This window comes from Amblyomma americanum, chromosome 2 (assembly GCF_052857255.1).
Source record: "Amblyomma americanum isolate KBUSLIRL-KWMA chromosome 2, ASM5285725v1, whole genome shotgun sequence".
NCBI classification, from domain to species: domain Eukaryota; kingdom Metazoa; phylum Arthropoda; class Arachnida; order Ixodida; family Ixodidae; genus Amblyomma; species Amblyomma americanum.
Genome location: NC_135498.1, coordinates 214,923,505 through 214,942,202, shown reverse-complemented (window position 1 = coordinate 214,942,202; position 18,698 = coordinate 214,923,505). Strand labels below are relative to the sequence as shown.

The 18,698-nt window shown below is 47.2% G+C and overlaps 1 protein-coding gene across 2 annotated transcripts in view; it reads left to right on the top strand.

Moving 5' to 3' along the window:
• AP-2mu (adaptor protein complex 2, mu subunit) overlaps positions 1 to 14,987 on the top strand; it is a 46,412-nt gene extending 31,425 nt beyond the window's left edge. For both annotated transcript variants that reach the window (XM_077655682.1, XM_077655681.1), the window contains exon 7: positions 14,650 to 14,987. In XM_077655682.1, the coding sequence (XP_077511808.1) occupies positions 14,650 to 14,784 (135 nt within the window). In that variant the 3' untranslated portion in view covers positions 14,785 to 14,987. The remainder of the gene's footprint in view (positions 1 to 14,649) is intronic.
• The last annotated feature ends 3,711 nt before the right edge of the window (positions 14,988 to 18,698 follow it).

Sequence of the window (18,698 nt, the reverse complement as noted above, 5' to 3'; positions counted from 1 at the left end):
ATGCGTCGTGTAGTGGGCCGAGCTGAGAAATGGGGGACTTCGGCCTCGGGGTGTGTGCAGAGCTAGCCAGAATCTCCCATGCAGCTTGTCATCAGCCTCATCACCAGAGTCAGAACATTGGGTTGAGAACTACCTGTGGCCTATCATCAGCACTGTTGTATGAGTGCAGCTAAACCTTGATGTAATGAACTGCAATCTGACGAAATCCTCGACGTAACAGAGTATTTCAGTTTTCTTGACTTCGCGTTCATAGAACACCATATATTTTTAGCTTCAGTTTAACGGTGTATGTTGCCATAATTGCAGTTTTATGAAATTTTATTGCTAGCTGCAAACGAACCAGAGGAGAAATTGTATCGCTGGTGCTAGTGATTGAGCGGAGCGCATGCCAAAGCATGTGTCGGAGCGCTCACATATGGGCGCTCACATATGGGCGCTCTCCAGATTTCACATGCAGAGTGCATAGGCAGACACAAATACAACGACGATCATAGTGGTGAGCACGCCGCTGGCCACGCCATCTGTGGTTGTACGGATGAGGCTGGCATGAGCGTCTATGCAGCCTTGGCAGCCTGCCAGGCCAGCCCGCAGCTCTCGCTATCTCGCATATATGCAGAAACGACGCACACTTGCACTTATGGCAGAAAACATGAGGTGCGGGGTGGCCTTGATTTTATTTCATTGGTTGATGACTGGAAGACATTCATCTCTTTTGCCGACATGAAGGAAGGCGAGTAAGTGGAGAAGGAGGCGGGCAGACGCCAGTGGCGGTAGCAGCGGCGGAACACGTTATTGTGTCGGCGGTGTTAGTGGTGTGCTCATGGCACTTGCAAGAGGATGACAGCAAAACGACAAATCAAGACGGGTGTGTTATCCCCATCACCCACAAGGAGGCAGGCTCTATAGACTTGTTGAGGCAGCCTGTTAGCTCACAGCATAAGTTTTTGGCGGATTCTTAGCATGCTTGGTAAATTTCAATGTATTAAAATTTCAGTATTGCAAAGTAAACTGCCAATTTTAGACTTCGTTAAATTAGGGTTTAAATGTACTCTTTATAAGTGAAAGTGTGCAATCAGCTCCTGAGCCTAAATTTGGGGGACCAAGTTTTATGGTTTTGCTAAACTGTTGTACAATCGAACCCGACTATATCGAACTCCTTTATATCGAATTACCTCGTATATCGAACAATTTCTGAACACCGTAATGTTACAATGAGAACATATAGGAAAAAGTACGGTTAAATCGAACAAAAATAGCAGCCACACGCGATATATCGAACTTCAACACCGCAAAATTTCCCCAGAAGTTGGCTTTCCCGCGCAGCAGCCGGGCCAGCTGCCGACACCCCCCTCCCAAAGTGGTTTAGCCCAACTGCGTGTGTGGTGCGGCTCTCCCTCCCTCAGACAGCCACCCCCTAGAAAAAGTGGTTCGACGCATCTCTCGCTCTCACAGCCACGTGGCACGTGCGCCTGCACACAGTTCAGTTGCAAGTCTCGTCCTCGGAACGTAGTGCTCGTCCGCTCTGTTTAACGAGATGGCTGCCGTGAAACGGCAGAACTTGACAATATCCGCAAAGATAGAGATTATCAAAAGAGTTGAACGTGGAAAAAAGAAGTCTGATGTCGCTGCAGCATACAGCATATAAGAAGCACGCTGAGTACGGTCTTGAAAAATAAGGCCGACATTAGGGCTAAGGCGGACAAGAGGTCTGGTGCTACCAGCGCCCGCCGCATACGCACGGCTGCATATGAAGACGTGGAGGCAGCAGTGTACAAGTGGTTCCTTGATGTCAGGTCACGGAACATCCCTGTTTCTGGCCCCATAATTGAGCAGAAAGCGAAGGATCTCGCTTTCATGCTGAACAGACCCAACTTCAAAGGCTGTTCAGGTTGGCTGCAGCGCTTCAAAGAGCGCCACAGCATTGTCGGCCGGGCTGTCACCGGTGAAAGCCGCGCGGTGGACGTCAGCAGCGCGCAGAAATGGATTGACGGAAATTGGAGCGACATCACGGCACGATATCATCTCCACGATATATTTAATGCTGATGAGACAGCTTTGTTCTGACAAATGCTGCCCAACAAAACGCTGGCGTGCTGCCCAACAAAATGCTGGCGTGTCGTGATAAGTCCCACACCGGGAAAGTGAACAAAGCCCGAATATCGGTGTTGCTCGCCACCAAAGTCAATGGATCGAGCAAGCTCCGACCACTTGTGATGGGCAAGAGCAAATCGCCACGGTGCCTGAAGAATGCACTCTTTTCCGGTGACCTACGTGTCCAACGGAAAAGAATGACAAGCGAAGTTTTTGGCAAGTGGCTTAAGTCCTGGGACGACGACCTGGTAAGCAAAGGCAGAAAGGTGTGCTTACTCGTTGATAATTGTTCTGCTCACCATTGTAAGGTCAGCGTCAGCAACATAGAGCTTCGCTTCCTGCCACCGAACACAACGTCGGTGCTGCAGCCTTTGGATCATGGTGTCATTCGTGCACTGAAGGCAGGCTACAGAAAGTGCCTTGTGCAACGATTATTGCTAAATCTCCGCACTGGCCGGGAGTTGAAAATTGACCTCCGGGTGCAATAACAATGTTGAATGCATCGTGGAACGACGTCAAAAAAGAAACAATTTAAAATTGTTTCCGTCACTGTGGACTCTCTGCTTCCGGCGAGGCTGGCGCCAGCTCAACTGAAAGTTGCGATGAACCCCTCGACATTGATGAACCACTCGAGGAACTTGACGATTTGTTAACACAGCTGTCAGAGTTCCCAGGTGCCGTTTGTGATGGGACTGCAGCTACAGACTTTGTCTCCGTTGACGACAATGTTGCGACTACCGGAGAGCTCGCCGACGAAGATAGATATTGTTGCCGATCTGGCTAGGGATCTCGCCGGCGACGGTAACTGCGAGGACCCAACGAGTTGCAACCCGCCCACGTCTTCTGAAGCACTTCATGCGCTGAGCGTTGTTCGTCGCCACTGCGCGTCCATAGAAGGCTGTGGATTCGGCTGTTCCCAGTCGCTCGACAACATTGAAAAGTGCATGCTAAACAATTGTTTAAAAGTGAAAAAGCAGAAGACTATCGGCTACTATTTCTTGCGCTAATATGCACACCGTACATGTCTTTAGGAATTAAAGAACACTTCTGGATGAGGTGCGTTTTGTACATTGTCAATTTCTTTAAACGTTCTATGTCGAATTACACGATATATCAAACTAATTCCGTTTTTTTTTTATGAGTTCGGTATATGCGGGTTTGACTGTAATCTATGGAAAAAGCAATTTCAGGTTTGAAACCTGCTCAAAACTGAGCAAGTTGATAGTGTCATTAGGATTGCATGACAAATGAGGAGTATGTAGGAATAAGACAACTGTCCCCCCCCCCCCGCAAAACCACAGCGGTGGCCAAGTGGTTGAGCATCCGCCTCGCATGCGGGAGGTGAGGGGTTCGATCCCCAGTGCCGCCGGGTACCCACCGGTGATACAATGGGTACAAGCTTTCCCCTGGCCTGGTGCTCGGCTTATCTGGGGTGGAATGCTTGGGAAATGGGTCTTTGACCCCACCTTGAGTAATTGAAAAATACCTTGTTCCATGGCGCTCCTTGGCCAAGATGCCCTGGCACCATCAAAAGAAATGTCCCCCCTAAAACCAGTGCAGAGAGGACTAAGGAGCAGGCAAGATGAAATGGGGCACCAGATGCTGTAGTGGAGCGACACACCATCCTGCCACAGCATTGTCAAGGAAGGACATGAAAGCAGCATGAACTTAAAATTGTACCAATTGCCCATCTGCTATGGTATCAGGGTGAGAGTTGAGATTAATGCAGAACTGAGAGGAAAACTGAACCAGCTGCTTTCAGTACAGTAGAAGAGAAACTGAACCCAGCCATTGGATGCACTGCACGTGTGCTTCTAAGGAACCAGTGTGTTTGTCACTGACTCACCTGGGTCTCCCTATGGCAGGCCTCATCTCCAACTTTTTACCTTTCACATGGCACACAATCAGCAGGTGACCTCTAGGACCACTCTAGAATGAGCTCCTAAGCTGACAAGCTCCTGCATAAGAGCACTGGCCACTTGCATCATATGAGGAAGGTCTCGTAGAAGACATCCATGTCACACGTTTGTAACACACGAACTTGCTATCTTTGATCTTTTGACATTTACATCGTAACGATCACCAGCTTATACATGTACAGGATGACCGCAGCAGGCCTGCTTTCTTTTTGCTTGCTGGGCACTTCCTGGTTGCAAGCACATTTCAGCTTTTGAAGCAGGGTTGTGTCGTAGTTGCGGCACACTTGGTGCCATTCTCAACACGCAAACTAACACTGCCTTTTGTGCTCGGTGGAGAGACAAGAGCATAGGTCTGCTCTGAGCATGCGTGGACTAGGTGGGCTTTGCACTAAGTCCAAAAGAGGTATGTAAACGTTCAAACCACTTTTTTGGCCACTTGTTGGGCGATGTGAAGCCGAAAGCTTCTGGTGGCTGTATTGTGAAAGAAGCCATTGCAGCTGCTGAGGTGGTGGTTGCCAACATGGTACGGATGTTCGGCGGGTCTGTCAGTGGTGTCGGCTTTCTCCGGCTCACCATGCTTTAGGTGGGTTGGAGTTGCTGTGACGGCGGTCTGGGCATCGCCTGCTCCGTTTTCTGTGTTGTCCAGGTTGCCTGTTGTTCCTGTTGGCTTCTCCCAAGCAGTGTAGCTTACGGGTTTTTATCACAAAACTTCTCGTATCATGACGTAGTCGCAGTGCCGGTCCCATCCACGCCAACCAACACAACGTTCCTCTTGTGCTTGGTGGAGAGACAAGACCAAGTCTGTTCCCTGCAAGTGTGGAAAGAAGACTCTTTTATTTGGCTGTGCCAGGGATGTACGATACTCAAACAATACAAGACCATGTGACGTGTGCAGTCGCCGATTGGCTTCTGCCTATTATGACACACAGTGCATATGTGGGGGCTCCCAGCACAGGTTGCACACAGGACAGTTATTGGGAGGTAAGGGAAGGGATTGTGGGTTGAACACTGTACTTGTAGAAAGTTCTGCATTCCGATTGAAACCACTCCCCCCACCAATTTGCAGCCCTCACTGGTCAAAAAACTCCCCTGTCCTGGCCAACTTTTCCAAAAGAGGGTGTTTGTTTGCTGAGCACTCTTGTGTGGTTTCCCATGCAGTCACAGGGCTAGGAGTTTGAGGCAATTGGAGATTGAAGGTGATAAAACAGCGCAGCTTCCTACCTTCCACACTCGCTTGTGGCCTATCTGACTAGCATAAGAACTGCCAGTGGGCCTTGGTTAGATTCTGGTGCAATGCACGCTGCTGAGGTTACCAGTAGTTTGCTCACTCTCTAGTGCTCACATGAGGAACTGAGTGCTAGTACATGTGAGCTAGGTAAACTGCACATACTTCAAAATGTCCTTAATGGAAATTAATACTCTGCAGTATTAGTAAATAAATAAAAAAAATGTGCGCAAATTGACAAATTTTCTACATGAAGTGATGTGCATCTGGCAGGGACAAGCACTGGTGCTGGGCGTGCAAACCTATGTCGTGGCCAAAAGTACCTTTTGATTCCCCCCCCCCCCCTCCCGATTTCTGAACATTAAGTTCTGTAAAAAAAAAAAAAAACTCTACTGGCATATATGGTAATATAATGCAGCACCTGTTTTGTCTAGCTCTTTCTTTCCATTGATCCTTGACATTAACCGCCTAGCGGACTTGGACGAGCCTGGCTTGTTGTAAGCAGACTTATCATTTCTGGCTTTTGAGGAGTGCAGCTTTTCATGTTTTCTAGTACTCTCCAGTTTAAGGAGAGTACCGCATTTACTCAAATCTAATGCGACTACGACTGTAACGCGAGGGGTGCCTGTACATGCTGCCCAGTGGGAAAAAATAAAACCACGATTGTAATGCAAGGCTTAAGGATGCAAAACAAAGCACCTTTAATAGACATCATGGCCAACATGTTTATTCATCTTCCTCGCTTTCGGAGTCCTTCTTTTTGCTATCGAAGTCTCCCGGTAACTTCTGTCGTATCGCTATTGTTCGCCACAGAGAGAATCCATTCCTCTTCATGAACATTTGAGCTCACCCATGAGATGCTCTGAACTTCCCATCGGATTAGCTCGACACTGACCCCCACGAGGTGGTTGGGCTGCTCGATAATAAAGTCCGCCACTTTTTTCTCCAGCTCGATGTGATGGCTGTGGTAAGGCCCACGAAATCCTTTGCGGTCGGGCTCACATTTAAAAAGCCCCTCCCGCTGCAGCCGCCATCCGCAGATGATTGACTCGTTGAGGTCAAGTCTTTGAACTGCCACAGAATTCCCAACCTCTTCAGCTAACAGGATCGCTTTTCTCTTAAAACGAGCGTCGCCACAAGAACACGACGATGTATTCAGCGCGAGGCTGCAATGAACACAAAAGAATGACAGAGAACAACGCACCAACGCTTTGACTTTGGATGGGTAAGGATTTGGCTTTCGTGGTACCCATGTTGCCAGCATAAGATTGCAAAACTGCGGAAAGCGAAACAAGCTGATTGCCATGAAATGGCTGCACCGCAGCACTGCTCTTGGCGAATCTGAGTGCGGTATTCGATTATAAAGCGAGAGTAGACTTTAAGGGGAAAAAATCCTGGAAAAAACTCTCGTTACATTCGAGTAAATACGGTATTCCTCACCCAAAGCATTTCTTGTTTGGCTGACAGATGGCAACACAGGTACTAAATGACCATTTTGGCACCATTTTTGAAGTGTCCATTAGGGGGCCAATGCTGAACAGTATGAGTTCACTATGGCATCTGCTGTCTCATAAAATGTAGCAGTTTCAATTATAACCTGTAATCTGAGCAACCTTCCCTGTGCCGCCTTTTCATAACCTTGCTGATGTTTTAGGTGGTTTACAGCAGCTGGCTGCAACTTGGTGCTTGAAGTGCCCTATTCCGCTTCTATTACTTTGCAGAGTTTGTGAGTCGGTTCACTGCTGCAAGCAGCCAGGTTGAACGCGCTGCTGGTTAGTTTCCTGCTAGATATCTACAGTTTTTCTCCGTCCTGGACTAGACCTTGAGTAGCCAGACATCTGCCAAGAACTCGCAGTTCTTAAATTGGTTAACTACAGTACAACCCTGCTATAGAAATCATTCATCTGCAGCAGCTCCTTGATGTTAAAATTGCATATCGTACCATACCATATTCCAGTTGAATTCCGGTACTACGAAATTCTGTGGACGAACAAAAAATTTGGCTGAAGCAGAAACTTCATTTTCGTGAAATCGGGCCAGAACATTGACAGGTTAGTTCACGGCATTTATTTCTAAAAAATCTGTAAGCTTACGTCTCTCGCAGTTTCGAAATCAGCGTCGTGGCTCGATATTAATGGTACTGTGGAAATCTCGGACACTGGACGTATTCACGTAATACGTGCACCCGAATTTGCTATCAAAACTTTTTTTCCACAAATGCCCCTGCATTTGTCCCATGTGAGTCCGTACTGGGACCGTGCTGCCAGGAGGCAATGCGCCGTGGACAAGGCGCGCGTGGCCTTGCATCACTGCACGTTAAACATGGGTCGCATGCACCTCGGAATCAATGTTTTAGACGACATGCCAGAAATGAGTTTTCGAAGACTTTTTGCGACGCGCTGTATGAACATGCCGGCGAATTGCTGTTCTGATGAGACTCCGCATAGAACTACTGTCACACTGCCATTTACGCAGCAGTGCCTGTACTAGGTCAATGCGTAGGTTCACCAGAAAGCAAAAAAAAAAAGCTATAACATTATCATGATGCTTGCCTGTGGTGCAAAAGCAAGACAAGAGTGTACCCTAGCTGGAGGCATGCTTCCTGCAGCGATATGGCACCTGCCGGCATGCTTGGTGACTGTGGATGTTGCGCACTGTCGCTATGCCTAACGCACTCCGCAATGAAGCCTCAGGAAAAGCGCTTTGCAACTAGCCACCTTTTATCATAAAAACGTTCAGTTTGCACCAGTTTCTATCGATAACTTCACTCTAAATAAATGCAGAACTGATTTCCGTTATGCCTTCATTATGCCTTGGAGAAAAGAATGAATATCATAAAGTGAAACTGCAGTCTCAGTTTAAGTTCGATGCTAGACTGTTTTGGTTCGTGAGTTGAGTAGGAAAGAAACAGTATAGTAAACGTAGGTCTAGTGTGAATGCCCTGTTTATATTTGGAGTTGTGGTGAACCGCTAAATGGGCTGTATATACTCGTGTGAAGGCTGCACCCCTAACTTGGCAACCGGTAATTCGGAAAAAAGTCTGCCAGAAGAATTGTTTGTTGTGCGTATAATTTTTCTGCGTGGTATGTTGCACTGGGAGCTAACAAATGAGATAGCTGCCAGTGGCACTCATTACGACCACAGACGAGTCATCCTGCGCGCCGGACTGAACCTTGAACCGTGAACGCACTATGCCTCAGCACTGCAGACTAGTCTTGTGCGTTCAGCATCTGCGCCAGAAAAGACAAATGCTGTGCAAAAGATAGAATGGGCTGCACCCACGTTAGCGGCATTTCCTTGTGGCAAAGTGCTGTTCGCCTGGTGTCACTATGCCTAACGTGCTTTGCATCGAGGCCACAACAAAAATGCTTTGAATTTAGTCCTAGTTAATCATAAAAGGTCCTGACCTTGTTACCAGTTCATCATCACACAATCTCATTAAAATGAATGTATAATTGATTTCCACAAGGCCTTCGGCAGTGTAGCGCACAGAAAAAAATTATCAGGGGTTTAACTTTAACAGTGTGTGGGTGTGTACACATACACTGTGTGTGAGTGTATGGATATATATATATACAGTAGACTCGCGATAATTCAAACTCTGATAACTCGTACTTTCGGTTAATTCAAACAAAAATCAAATTTTTGGTTGGTTCGCCATGTTTTCAATGTATTTTAAGGCCGCTTAATTCAAACACCGCAATTCGGTTAATTCGTACTTTTTGCTTGTCCATACCGGAAAATTATCGGCTATCGTTGCCACCACTGGTGAAAAATCTGACTTCTTATATCACCACAACAGCGGAAAATGTTAAAATAAGCGCACTGTGGCCTAAAAAAATAAAAGAAAGCGAACAAGAGCCTAACAAACAAACGTTCGAAACAAAAGCCTCCCGAAGGGCACATCGTTGCTCAACTTTCCGTGGCTTGCTGGCATGCTTGCTAGCCAGTTCAAAGCAGGAAGTTCGAAATTAAAGCACATAACCCTCAAAACTTGTGGAAATGATGACTGTCCATCTGCGTTTGTCAAAACGCTCAAAACTGACGTAAAACCTGACGTAAAAACAAAGAGCACGAGAAAAGGGGAAAAAAAAGGTGCGAAAGTGACGCGAGTACCATCGGCCGATTCCGAATGACGTGACCGCTCGCGCTTTTCTTTGCCTGGTCGGTCGCCCGCGTTGGTAGCATCATGTCTCCGCGGGGGAAGTACCGAACCCTTTCTGTGAAAGAAAAATTGGCAGTCATAGAAGAAGTTGAGGCTGGAGCGAAGAAGACTTCTGTGGCATTTAAGTATGGAATCACAAAAAGTACGCTGACAACGATTGTGAAAGCGAAAGACAAGCTGCGAAACAACGCAGGCCATTTCGCTCCCGACAGAAAAAGGCTTAGGGAGGCGGCGCATCCGGAGCTTGAGAAGGCAGTTTTTCTTTGGCTGAAGCGCGCTCGGAGCTGCAGTCTACCAGTAAGTGGACCAATCCTGCGAGAGAAGGCCAAACAACTGTCTTTGCACTTTGGAATTGAAGACTTCAAGTGCAGTGATGGATGGGTGTCGCGATTCAAGGAGCGACATGGCCTCACTTTCAAAACTGTAAGTGGAGAAGCGGCAGCGGTCGATGAGGCGGTTACTACCAACTGGCAGCAGACGCGTCTTCAGAGCCTACTGCTTGAATACTCCCCGGCTGACATTTATAATGCTGACGAAATGGGACTGTTCTTCAAGTGCCTTCCTCAGCAAACATTGTGTCGCAAGGGGGAACGTTGCACCGGCGGAAAGCTGAGCAAGGAGCGGCTCACAGTCATGGCTTGTGCCAATATAGATGGTAGTCACAAGCCCGAACTTTTCGTTGTTGGCAAATCGAAGCGTCCGAGATGCTTCAAAGGCGTCCGAACTCTTCCCGTTTCTTATGCAGCAAATACACGTGCATGGATGACGCAATCTTTGTTTGAGGATTGGCTGCGGAAGCTTGACGTGCGGTTTAAGCGCGATAAAAGAAAAGTGCTGATGATAGTGGATAATTGTCCCGCTCACAGTGACGTGGAGGGGCTGGAGGCAATTCGTCTTGAATTCCTCCCTCCAAACACAACAGCTGTCCTCCAGCCTCTGGATCAGGGGGTAATCAAATGTCTGAAGATAAACTACAGAAAGCTACTCCTTAAGAGGATGCTAATATGCATGGATAATTCCATGTCGTACAGCGTAACACTGCTGTCGTCTGTGGGAATGCTAGCTGACGCATGGAGTGCAGTAACATCAGCAACGATACGGAACTGCTTCCAGCATGCCTTCCGCATACCAGGCCACACCAGTGATACCTTGCCTGACTGCGCTCGAAATGAAGGTGAAGACTGCCCCCAAACGGAGAGCGATGAAGCAAGGCTAGTGCTTTCTGCACTCCAAGCACACAACATAGCTGCTGACCTCAGTGAATTTGCGGCTGCCGATGATAACCTCTGCGTGTGCAGGGAAGACACCCTGGACGACTTGGTGGCTGAGGTGCTGCCAGCACAGTACAGCAGCGAAAGTGAAGAGGAATCAGAAGAGCAATCCTCTGTGACAGCAGCACAGGCCTTCCACTACCTTGCCGAGGTCCGCAAATTTCTGACTGTAGAAGAAAATTCCCAAGAACAACTGGCTGCTCTTAATGGAATAGAGAACTTTGTTCTTAATGCACATGTAAAAAAAAAACAATCAACAATTCATGATTTCTTCAAACGGTCTAGTCGGCCATAAATTTCCATTAAACTTGTTCTGGATCCTTCACCTCTGCTGTTTTTACTGTGTAATTAAAGAGTGAAATGTTTAAAATATGATTTAAGTGGATAATTAATTGTAATGTGCGCTGTAATCTTGCTCAGAGTCATATATGCGAGAACTCCCGATAATTCAAACTTCCTGATAATTCAAACAAAATCCTGGGGTCCCTTCGAGTTTGAATTAACGAGAGTCTACTGTATTCCGGCTTGGTGAAATGTCGTAAGTATATCACCGTTTTCGTTGGTGATAAAAAATTATCCGGTGTTTAACTCCGCTTAAACTGATTTGTGATTTGCGAAAGTGCGGTGACGTAAATGGTGACGCCACAGGTGACACCATAGCAACGAGATGGCGCAAATCTCAAAGCTGTGAACTACTTTTCCAGGGGTGGCGCGGACCAAATTTTTGGAGATGACCCAGGTCAAACTTGGAGGTTGCCATCATATCGGGCGGGGTAAATTATGGTTGGACAGATTTTGGTCCAAATCAGTCGAGGTCAAATTTCAGGGGTGGCCTGGACCAAATTTTTGCAATGGCCCGGACCAAATAAGGAGGTCGCCATCGTGTTAGGCACGCTCAGTTATGGTTGGACATAGATTTTGGTCCAAATCAGCCAAGGTAAAATTTTGGGTGTGGCATAAGCCAAATTCTTGTTGGTTGGTGTCACATTTGCTATGGCAGCGAGCGATGCACAAGCAAGATTCAGAAGCATGATGTGCAAGCAAGATTTTTAGCTTGGCTCTGATGATCGTATGAGTACTTTTGCATTACACATGCCAGGCAAACATGCCTGGCAAAGGCCACCTCTCACTGACAGTCACAGGTCACGTGCTAGGGCACTGCTCTGAGCAGTCAGCCAATACTGTCAGTCGATCTGTCGGCCTGATCTTCAGAGGATCTTCCTAACTTAGAATCACCTGACGTTTGCCAGCAAAATTACTTAGCAATCTCTTTTACTACGTCCTATCATCCATAATTTCAGTGCATTATGTATTTGAAGGATTCGCTGGGGCTGTGCTAATTCGTCGTAGAAATGTGTGTTGCAGCATCAACTATGGGACATGTAATCGGGGCTCCGCTGTAATCTGAAAACTTTTACAGAAAAATGCCGGTCCTGTGTAAGAGTTGCACACCGTCAAAAGCGCGGTAAAAAGCGTGGCCCTTACACGAGTATGTACGGTAATTTGTCTGGTTGTTGAGGGAGCAGTGTTGGTCTGATGGCTGTAGTAAGCAGTTCTTGACAACGAAACTTCCACAGTAGCTCACTAGCGGCAGCAGTCATCCTGTTCTGTCTGAAGATTTTTGCTCTTTATGCCGACACCATTTTATTGCTTAGCAGAAAGCGTGCGTGTTTGCTCTTAAAAGTTTAAAGACTGTGCTGCATGAAGTGGATGTGAACAACATGAAAGCCATTGCTTAATTACTATACACCGGCAGAAGGCAGTGCAGAAAGTCATCCTGCAATACTCGGACAAGACTGGGGTGAAACCAAATGCAATCAACTGACTTGAAATTTGACAACTGTAAAGAAATCATCCTTACATAGTGTAATGATTAAAGCAGGAAAGTGTGCCCTGCAGCACTGCCTGCGGAGTCTAGCTTGTCAGGTAGGCATCATCCTTTTAGATCTATTAAGCAGGGTAACCGACGGTAATTGAGGGTAACGGGCTGGATACCAAGAAAGGCAAGCCTAGCAAGGATCGGCAGAAAGTTAGGTGGGCGGATGAGATTAAGAAGTGGGCAGGGATAAGGTGGCCGCAGCTGGCAAAGGACAGGGTTAATTGGAGAGATGTGGGAGAGGCCTTTGTCCTGCAGTGGACTTAGTCAGGCTGATGATGATCAAAATGTGGCTGGCAGGCCATGGCATGCAAAAGAACTGGACTGCATAGTCAGGTGCTCTGTTTTTATCTTAAATGTTTTTGCCTGACATGGGCGAGACACAGAAGGGTGGCACAAGCCACACTGGGACCAGGTAGTAGAAACTCAGTTGTCATCCAAGCAAGAAAGTCTAATACTAGTACCTTGTGCACTGAAACTCTAAGGGGACGGAACATGCCTTTTGTGTAAAAGCAGAACTGGAAATAATGAACATTTAATGTGCAGGCGGGTGTGAACTACACAAGACAGTGGTGCTGCTGCACCTTGGCCATGCATGCAATGGCAGGTGCAACGACGATCGGAAGTCCCAATAGCCGAAATTAAGCTCAGCTGCATAGTTTTGGTTTCACTGTTCCTTACTTAATGCCATCCCACAGCTACCACCAGGCGTGCACATCGACCAGTTGCGCAGTTTCTTACGTTGCTTGGTTTGTCGCTGTTTTTCTTTTTGTTTTTATTTTGGGACGTCATGCCGTTCTAATGCTAGCTTATTTGCCTCATTTGAATCCATGTGCTGCTCCCATTCTTCTGGTCCACTGAAGCATGCTGTTCACATTTCGTGTAATGAAGCATCCTCAAAACATGACAGGACCGTTTGTGAAGGGGAGCCACTGCTACTGCGTCTCACTGCGAAAAGGGTCGCAGGGAGCCCTTTAAGATTTTGAGGCAATTCAACATTCTCTGCGGCATGTGCAAAGCAACGCACTTGACAAAACCTAGAAAAATTGTCTTTGTCATTTGGTTTTCATCTGTAATGTAGAGGTGTTCATTACTTAAAATTACTTTGATGCAAATGCTTTTTGGCAGTTTTCTGAGGGCTGTTCGTTAAATCAAATTCTTTTCTGATCCCTTGAAGGCCAAATTGATGAGATTTTACTGTACAGTTGTTGCCACACGCCTTTAAGAAGTGGTTAATAGACATGCACATCTGCCGTGTTAGTGCTCTCAAGTTGCTCCAACATGGCGATATTACTGACATCTTTCGAAATGCACGTTTTTCTGTAAGCCAGCCTGGTATACTTATTTTCTCCCTCGCTTGCGTCTTACACCACGCTGGTGCATCATTTTGACAATGCCTGATCAAACAAATGTCCATCACCATTAACTGCAGCTGAAATGCTCACTCACACTGATTTGTTTGAAAGACTAGTGCTTGCTTGGCTACATAAAATTCAGGTTTTATGCTGCTTATTCTTATGAACTATCTTCAAAACCACTTCTGCATTCTGAACGTGAATATGCCTTTTGAAAAAAGGACCCTTGACTTGAAACTGTTGCTGATCACTTGAGTACTCCACCTTAAGTCTGTTCATTTCATTTGCTCTAATTACCAAGAAACTGCTAGCATGACTGCCATGAAAGTAGCCTAAGCTCACCACCACTTGTTATTCAGTTGCAAAATCTTGCATCTGTTTCTCTTTCAGAACTTGTGCAATTTTGAAAATAACAGTAAGCTACTCTTGACAGTTTTGATCATGTTTTAAGCGCATGTGCAAGGTTGGTGCAACAACATGAAATCTTTCTGATTTGTTTCGTTCCTGACACTGAAAGGAATAACCACCTCCACTTTTCTGTTGCTGCAGATAAAAATTTTTATTTTTCTAAATAGGCTGCATGCGACCTTACTGAGTGACCTAATTTTTCTTAATTACCATTCATTGGAATGCAAATGTGTTGTTTCGGTCTGGATGTTTAATTTGTCTTATTACCTATTTATTGCCATGCTCCGAGGGCACTTGAAAATAGGGGAGTTGATGCCTTATGGGGCTTTGTCCATGCAGGTTCCTTTTGCGCCATCTGGACTAAAGGTGCGCTACCTGAAGGTGTTCGAGTCCAAGCTCAACTACAGTGACCACGATGTGATCAAATGGGTGCGCTACATTGGACGCAGTGGCCTCTACGAGACTCGCTGCTGATGTGCTGCCTCGTGCGCCTGTTGGAACCCCTCCTCCCATTCCATTCTTCCCCGTGTTTGTTGTACGTTAGGCTCTGCGCGAAGCGTTGCAGCAAGGAGCTTGGCAGCCAGAGGAAAGCATGGCACTGCTGATTCCTGACCAGGCGCGCCCCAGTGTCCTTCTGTTCTTGCCTGCATGCTGCATAATAAAGGTTTCCTCCAAGACTCCTGTCTTCTGTGTGCTTGGCCATGCTGCTGGGCAGGCTTTAGATTGGAAGATCTCAGCCAGGTTGCTTATTAAAGCTTCCTGATTGACTCTTCAAACAAAATATCTTGTACTACTCAACTCTGGTAGCGTGTACGTTCTAATGTGACGGACGTTTTTTTATAGTTTGCTGGACAGTACGTACACAATGCGCGCACCAGAGCCTCACTTGTACCATGGGTACAGGGAATGCTCACGTTCTAACGTTGTTTAATGAACATAACTTTTGTGCGTTGCAGAGAACGGTGTTCTTGGTCTTGCAGAAGTTGTCATGCGCATACCTATGGCTTGAGAGGTCATTGTCGACTTCTCCTGGCTGCGCAGACTGAGGCTCCAGAGTGCAGACTGGGGCTGGAACATAGAGCGAGCAGGCTGGTGGTGTGATCTGCCTACCTTGCAGGCATGTGGGTGAAGCCTCGCATGTGTTTCACTGGATCAAAACATTGTCTGTCGGCAAAAGAAGTGCAACAGACAATCTCCATGTCTGCCCAGATGTTTCCCGCCGACTCGCAAGCGGACAAGAGGAAAACTGGGCTGTGCCTGCTATCTGGACATTTCGATGTGGGAAGAAAGCTCTCGTGCCAGCTGTAGACACGACCTTGGTTACAGTTGCAATGGCCAGGCACATGACTGTGGCAGGAGGCCGTCGCGTTGCTTATCTTTCAGCCTTGGCTGGATCATCTGGCAGGCATTTTTAGGAACTGCAAACTCGTCACTAATCGGCAGCCTTTAGCAGCTTCATCAGCTTGACTACACCCATTGCAGGGCAAAGGTCTGCCCCCATATCTCTCCAATTAACCCTGCCCTGCGGCAGATGCGGCCATCTTATCTCCACAAACTTATTGATCTCATCCGCCCGCCCAACTTTCTGCCGCTCCCTGCTACGTTTGCCTTCTCTTGGAATCTATTCAGTTACTCTTAAGGACCATCGGGTTATTAGTACAAAAGCACTCATACGCTCACTAACGCTGACCAAGAATCTTATAGACTACTGTACATACATTTGTCCTGGTGCAATTTTTAGGAACAGCGGTGCCGCGTCGGCTTAGTGGTTAGAGCGCTCGGCTACTGATCCGGAGTTCCCGGGTGCGAACCCGCCGACCGCGGCGGCTGCGTTTTTATGGAGGCAAAACGCTAAGGCGCCTGTGTGCTGTGCGATGTCGGTGCACGTTAAAGATTCCCAGGTGATCGAAATTATTCCGGAGCCCTCCACTCCGGCACCTTTATTTTTTCACTCCCTCCTTTATCCCCTCCCTTATGGCGTGGTTCAGGTGTCCAATGATATATGAGACATACTGCACCATCTCCTTTCCCCAAAAAAGCAATGTTCATTTCATTTTTTCACATGCAGTACGTGAAACCAAGCATACCCCATAGTTACTATGCGCTCAGCCTGGTAGCGTGCAGGATGTGGAGGTCCTTGAAAAGGCGCGTTGTAGCGACCACCGAATTAGCTTAGAATTCAAGAGGGAACGGGAGAAACTAAAGCGGAAGCCCATTAAAGTAGAATCCAGGATATCACTGCAGAGCCGATATTTGGCTTTAACTGAGGCAGGTGATCCAAGTTTTCAAAATAATGCACAATAATTTCACAGCTATCATTACGGAGTACGCAGTGGAAGTAGGTGGTAGGATGATTCGACAGGATACCTGTAAGCTATCTCTCAAAGATCCGATGAAGAAACTCCAAAGCATGAAGGTGACAGAGGAGTACTGGAAAGCCTATCAAAGTTCATAAATAAGCGCAAGGTAGCCGACATAATGAAGTTTAATATGGAGAGAATTGAACATGCTCTCAAGAACAAAGGTAGCCTAAATGCGGTGAAGAGAAAGCTACGCATGGTTACAATCAGATTTATACAGTAGCCAATGTAATCGGAACGTTGGTGAAAGAGGCAGTAGCGCACAGCAATGAGACACCCCGCCAGTAACAAAGAAGTAAAGAAAACCTTAGGAGCAATGCAAAGGGGGCAGCTGCATGGTGATGATCAGGTAACAGCAGATCTGTTGAAGGAAGGAGGGCAGATTGTGCTAGAAAAACTAGCTGCCCTGTATATGTTTTTTTTCAATATTTTTTTAATTCTGGACAATTTTTCAACGGGAAGGACTTTATGTACGCAGTCTTAGGCACCATTACAAAGAAGAATTCATGGGAACACCTAAGCAATTCTTGTGATGTATAAATGCGAGAGCAAGTGGCTACCTGGGTAAGTAGGCTCCTCAACGCGCTTTGAGGTATAAGTGGCGGCGGGGACGCAGGCGGCTTGTTTCTCTAGGAGGGGTGATGGCGTCATTTGCGTGGCGCATTCCGGCCACGGGTTCCAAGGGTAACTGGCTCAGTGTGTCAGTAGACACCTCAATCCCGCTGGTAGCGGTGGCTTCCACCTACAATTTGAGGCAGTTATGCGCCTTTCCTTTTCTCGGAGTTGAAACCAACGGAAGGTTTAGACTCCGTTGATTTTGAGGAAAGTAAATGCGCATAATTGGCTCCCTGGTTAAGTGGACACCTCAATCACGCTTTGAGGTACTTGCCGTGCCGGTGGGGAGCCGGCGGCCTATTGCTGCAGGAGGGCTGATGGCACCGTGTGCGTGCTGCGTTTCGGCTACGGATTTCAGGTGGAACTGGCTCACTGCGGCAGTGGACACCTTTCACTTTCACTAATGCTTTAAAGACCCTCGTTAGATGGTATTACTTAAGGGGTGGGGCACGCAGGAATGAAACAATACAGATTTTTAATTGGGAAAAATTCGGTAAAGAAACACAGATGGGCAGGTGATAGCAGCAATCTCTCGGGGAAGGCCGTTACAGTCGCTGGCAGTCCGAGCGGTGGCGGGGGGGGGGGGGGGGGAGGAAGTGATGAAGGGAATGTAGTTGTGCGAGCGCGACGTCGTGATACTTGCTGCCGATGGCCGGTACGAAGGGAGATGCGTGGTGGGAATGCGCAGATATAGGTTACCTGACATAGTTCGAAACAAAAAAGCTTATGAAACAAAGTAGGAATGTGGCCATAGTAAGCAAGGGTAGGTAGGTTAGACTGCGATTTTAAACATGATATACTGATATCAAAAGAGTACGAGGAAGGGATGAATCTAGTTGCTCGGTTTTGAACTGCTTCAATTGAGTTAGAGAGTTGCTTGTTTCGGAGACCAGATGGGAGATGCGTATTCTAATTTTGATCTAACTAGTGATTTGTATGCATGGTGGTGGTGAAAAACTTTTTTAATGCTCAAAAAGAGAGTTTGGGAGTCAGAACATGGTCGGTATCCTTAGTCCGGGACACCGCATGACGAGGCCCCGTCTCGCGCCCGCTTTACCAGAGCCCTTTGGTACTCCAGTGTGGAGAAGTCGAGGAGGGCAGTCTCCCATGCCTTTTGGGTAGGAGTAGGAGAAGGGCGAAGGTGAAGATTCTGAGTACATGCCCACACCATGTGAAAGATATCGCAGATCTCTCCACATGCAGACGACGCCCATATATGTTGGGATCAACGCGTTTCACTACGGCAGGACAGAGAAAAGTTACTGTCTACAGGCGCTGCAGAGTTCGCTCCGACGCCTTAATTAGCCTGTTGGCAGGGGCCGGGTAGAGGCGGTGGCTGTCGCAATAATGAATTAAAGTTTCGCGGAACCGCAAAAGCGGTTGATTAGCTTCTGAGCTAGCGTGAGGAGACCG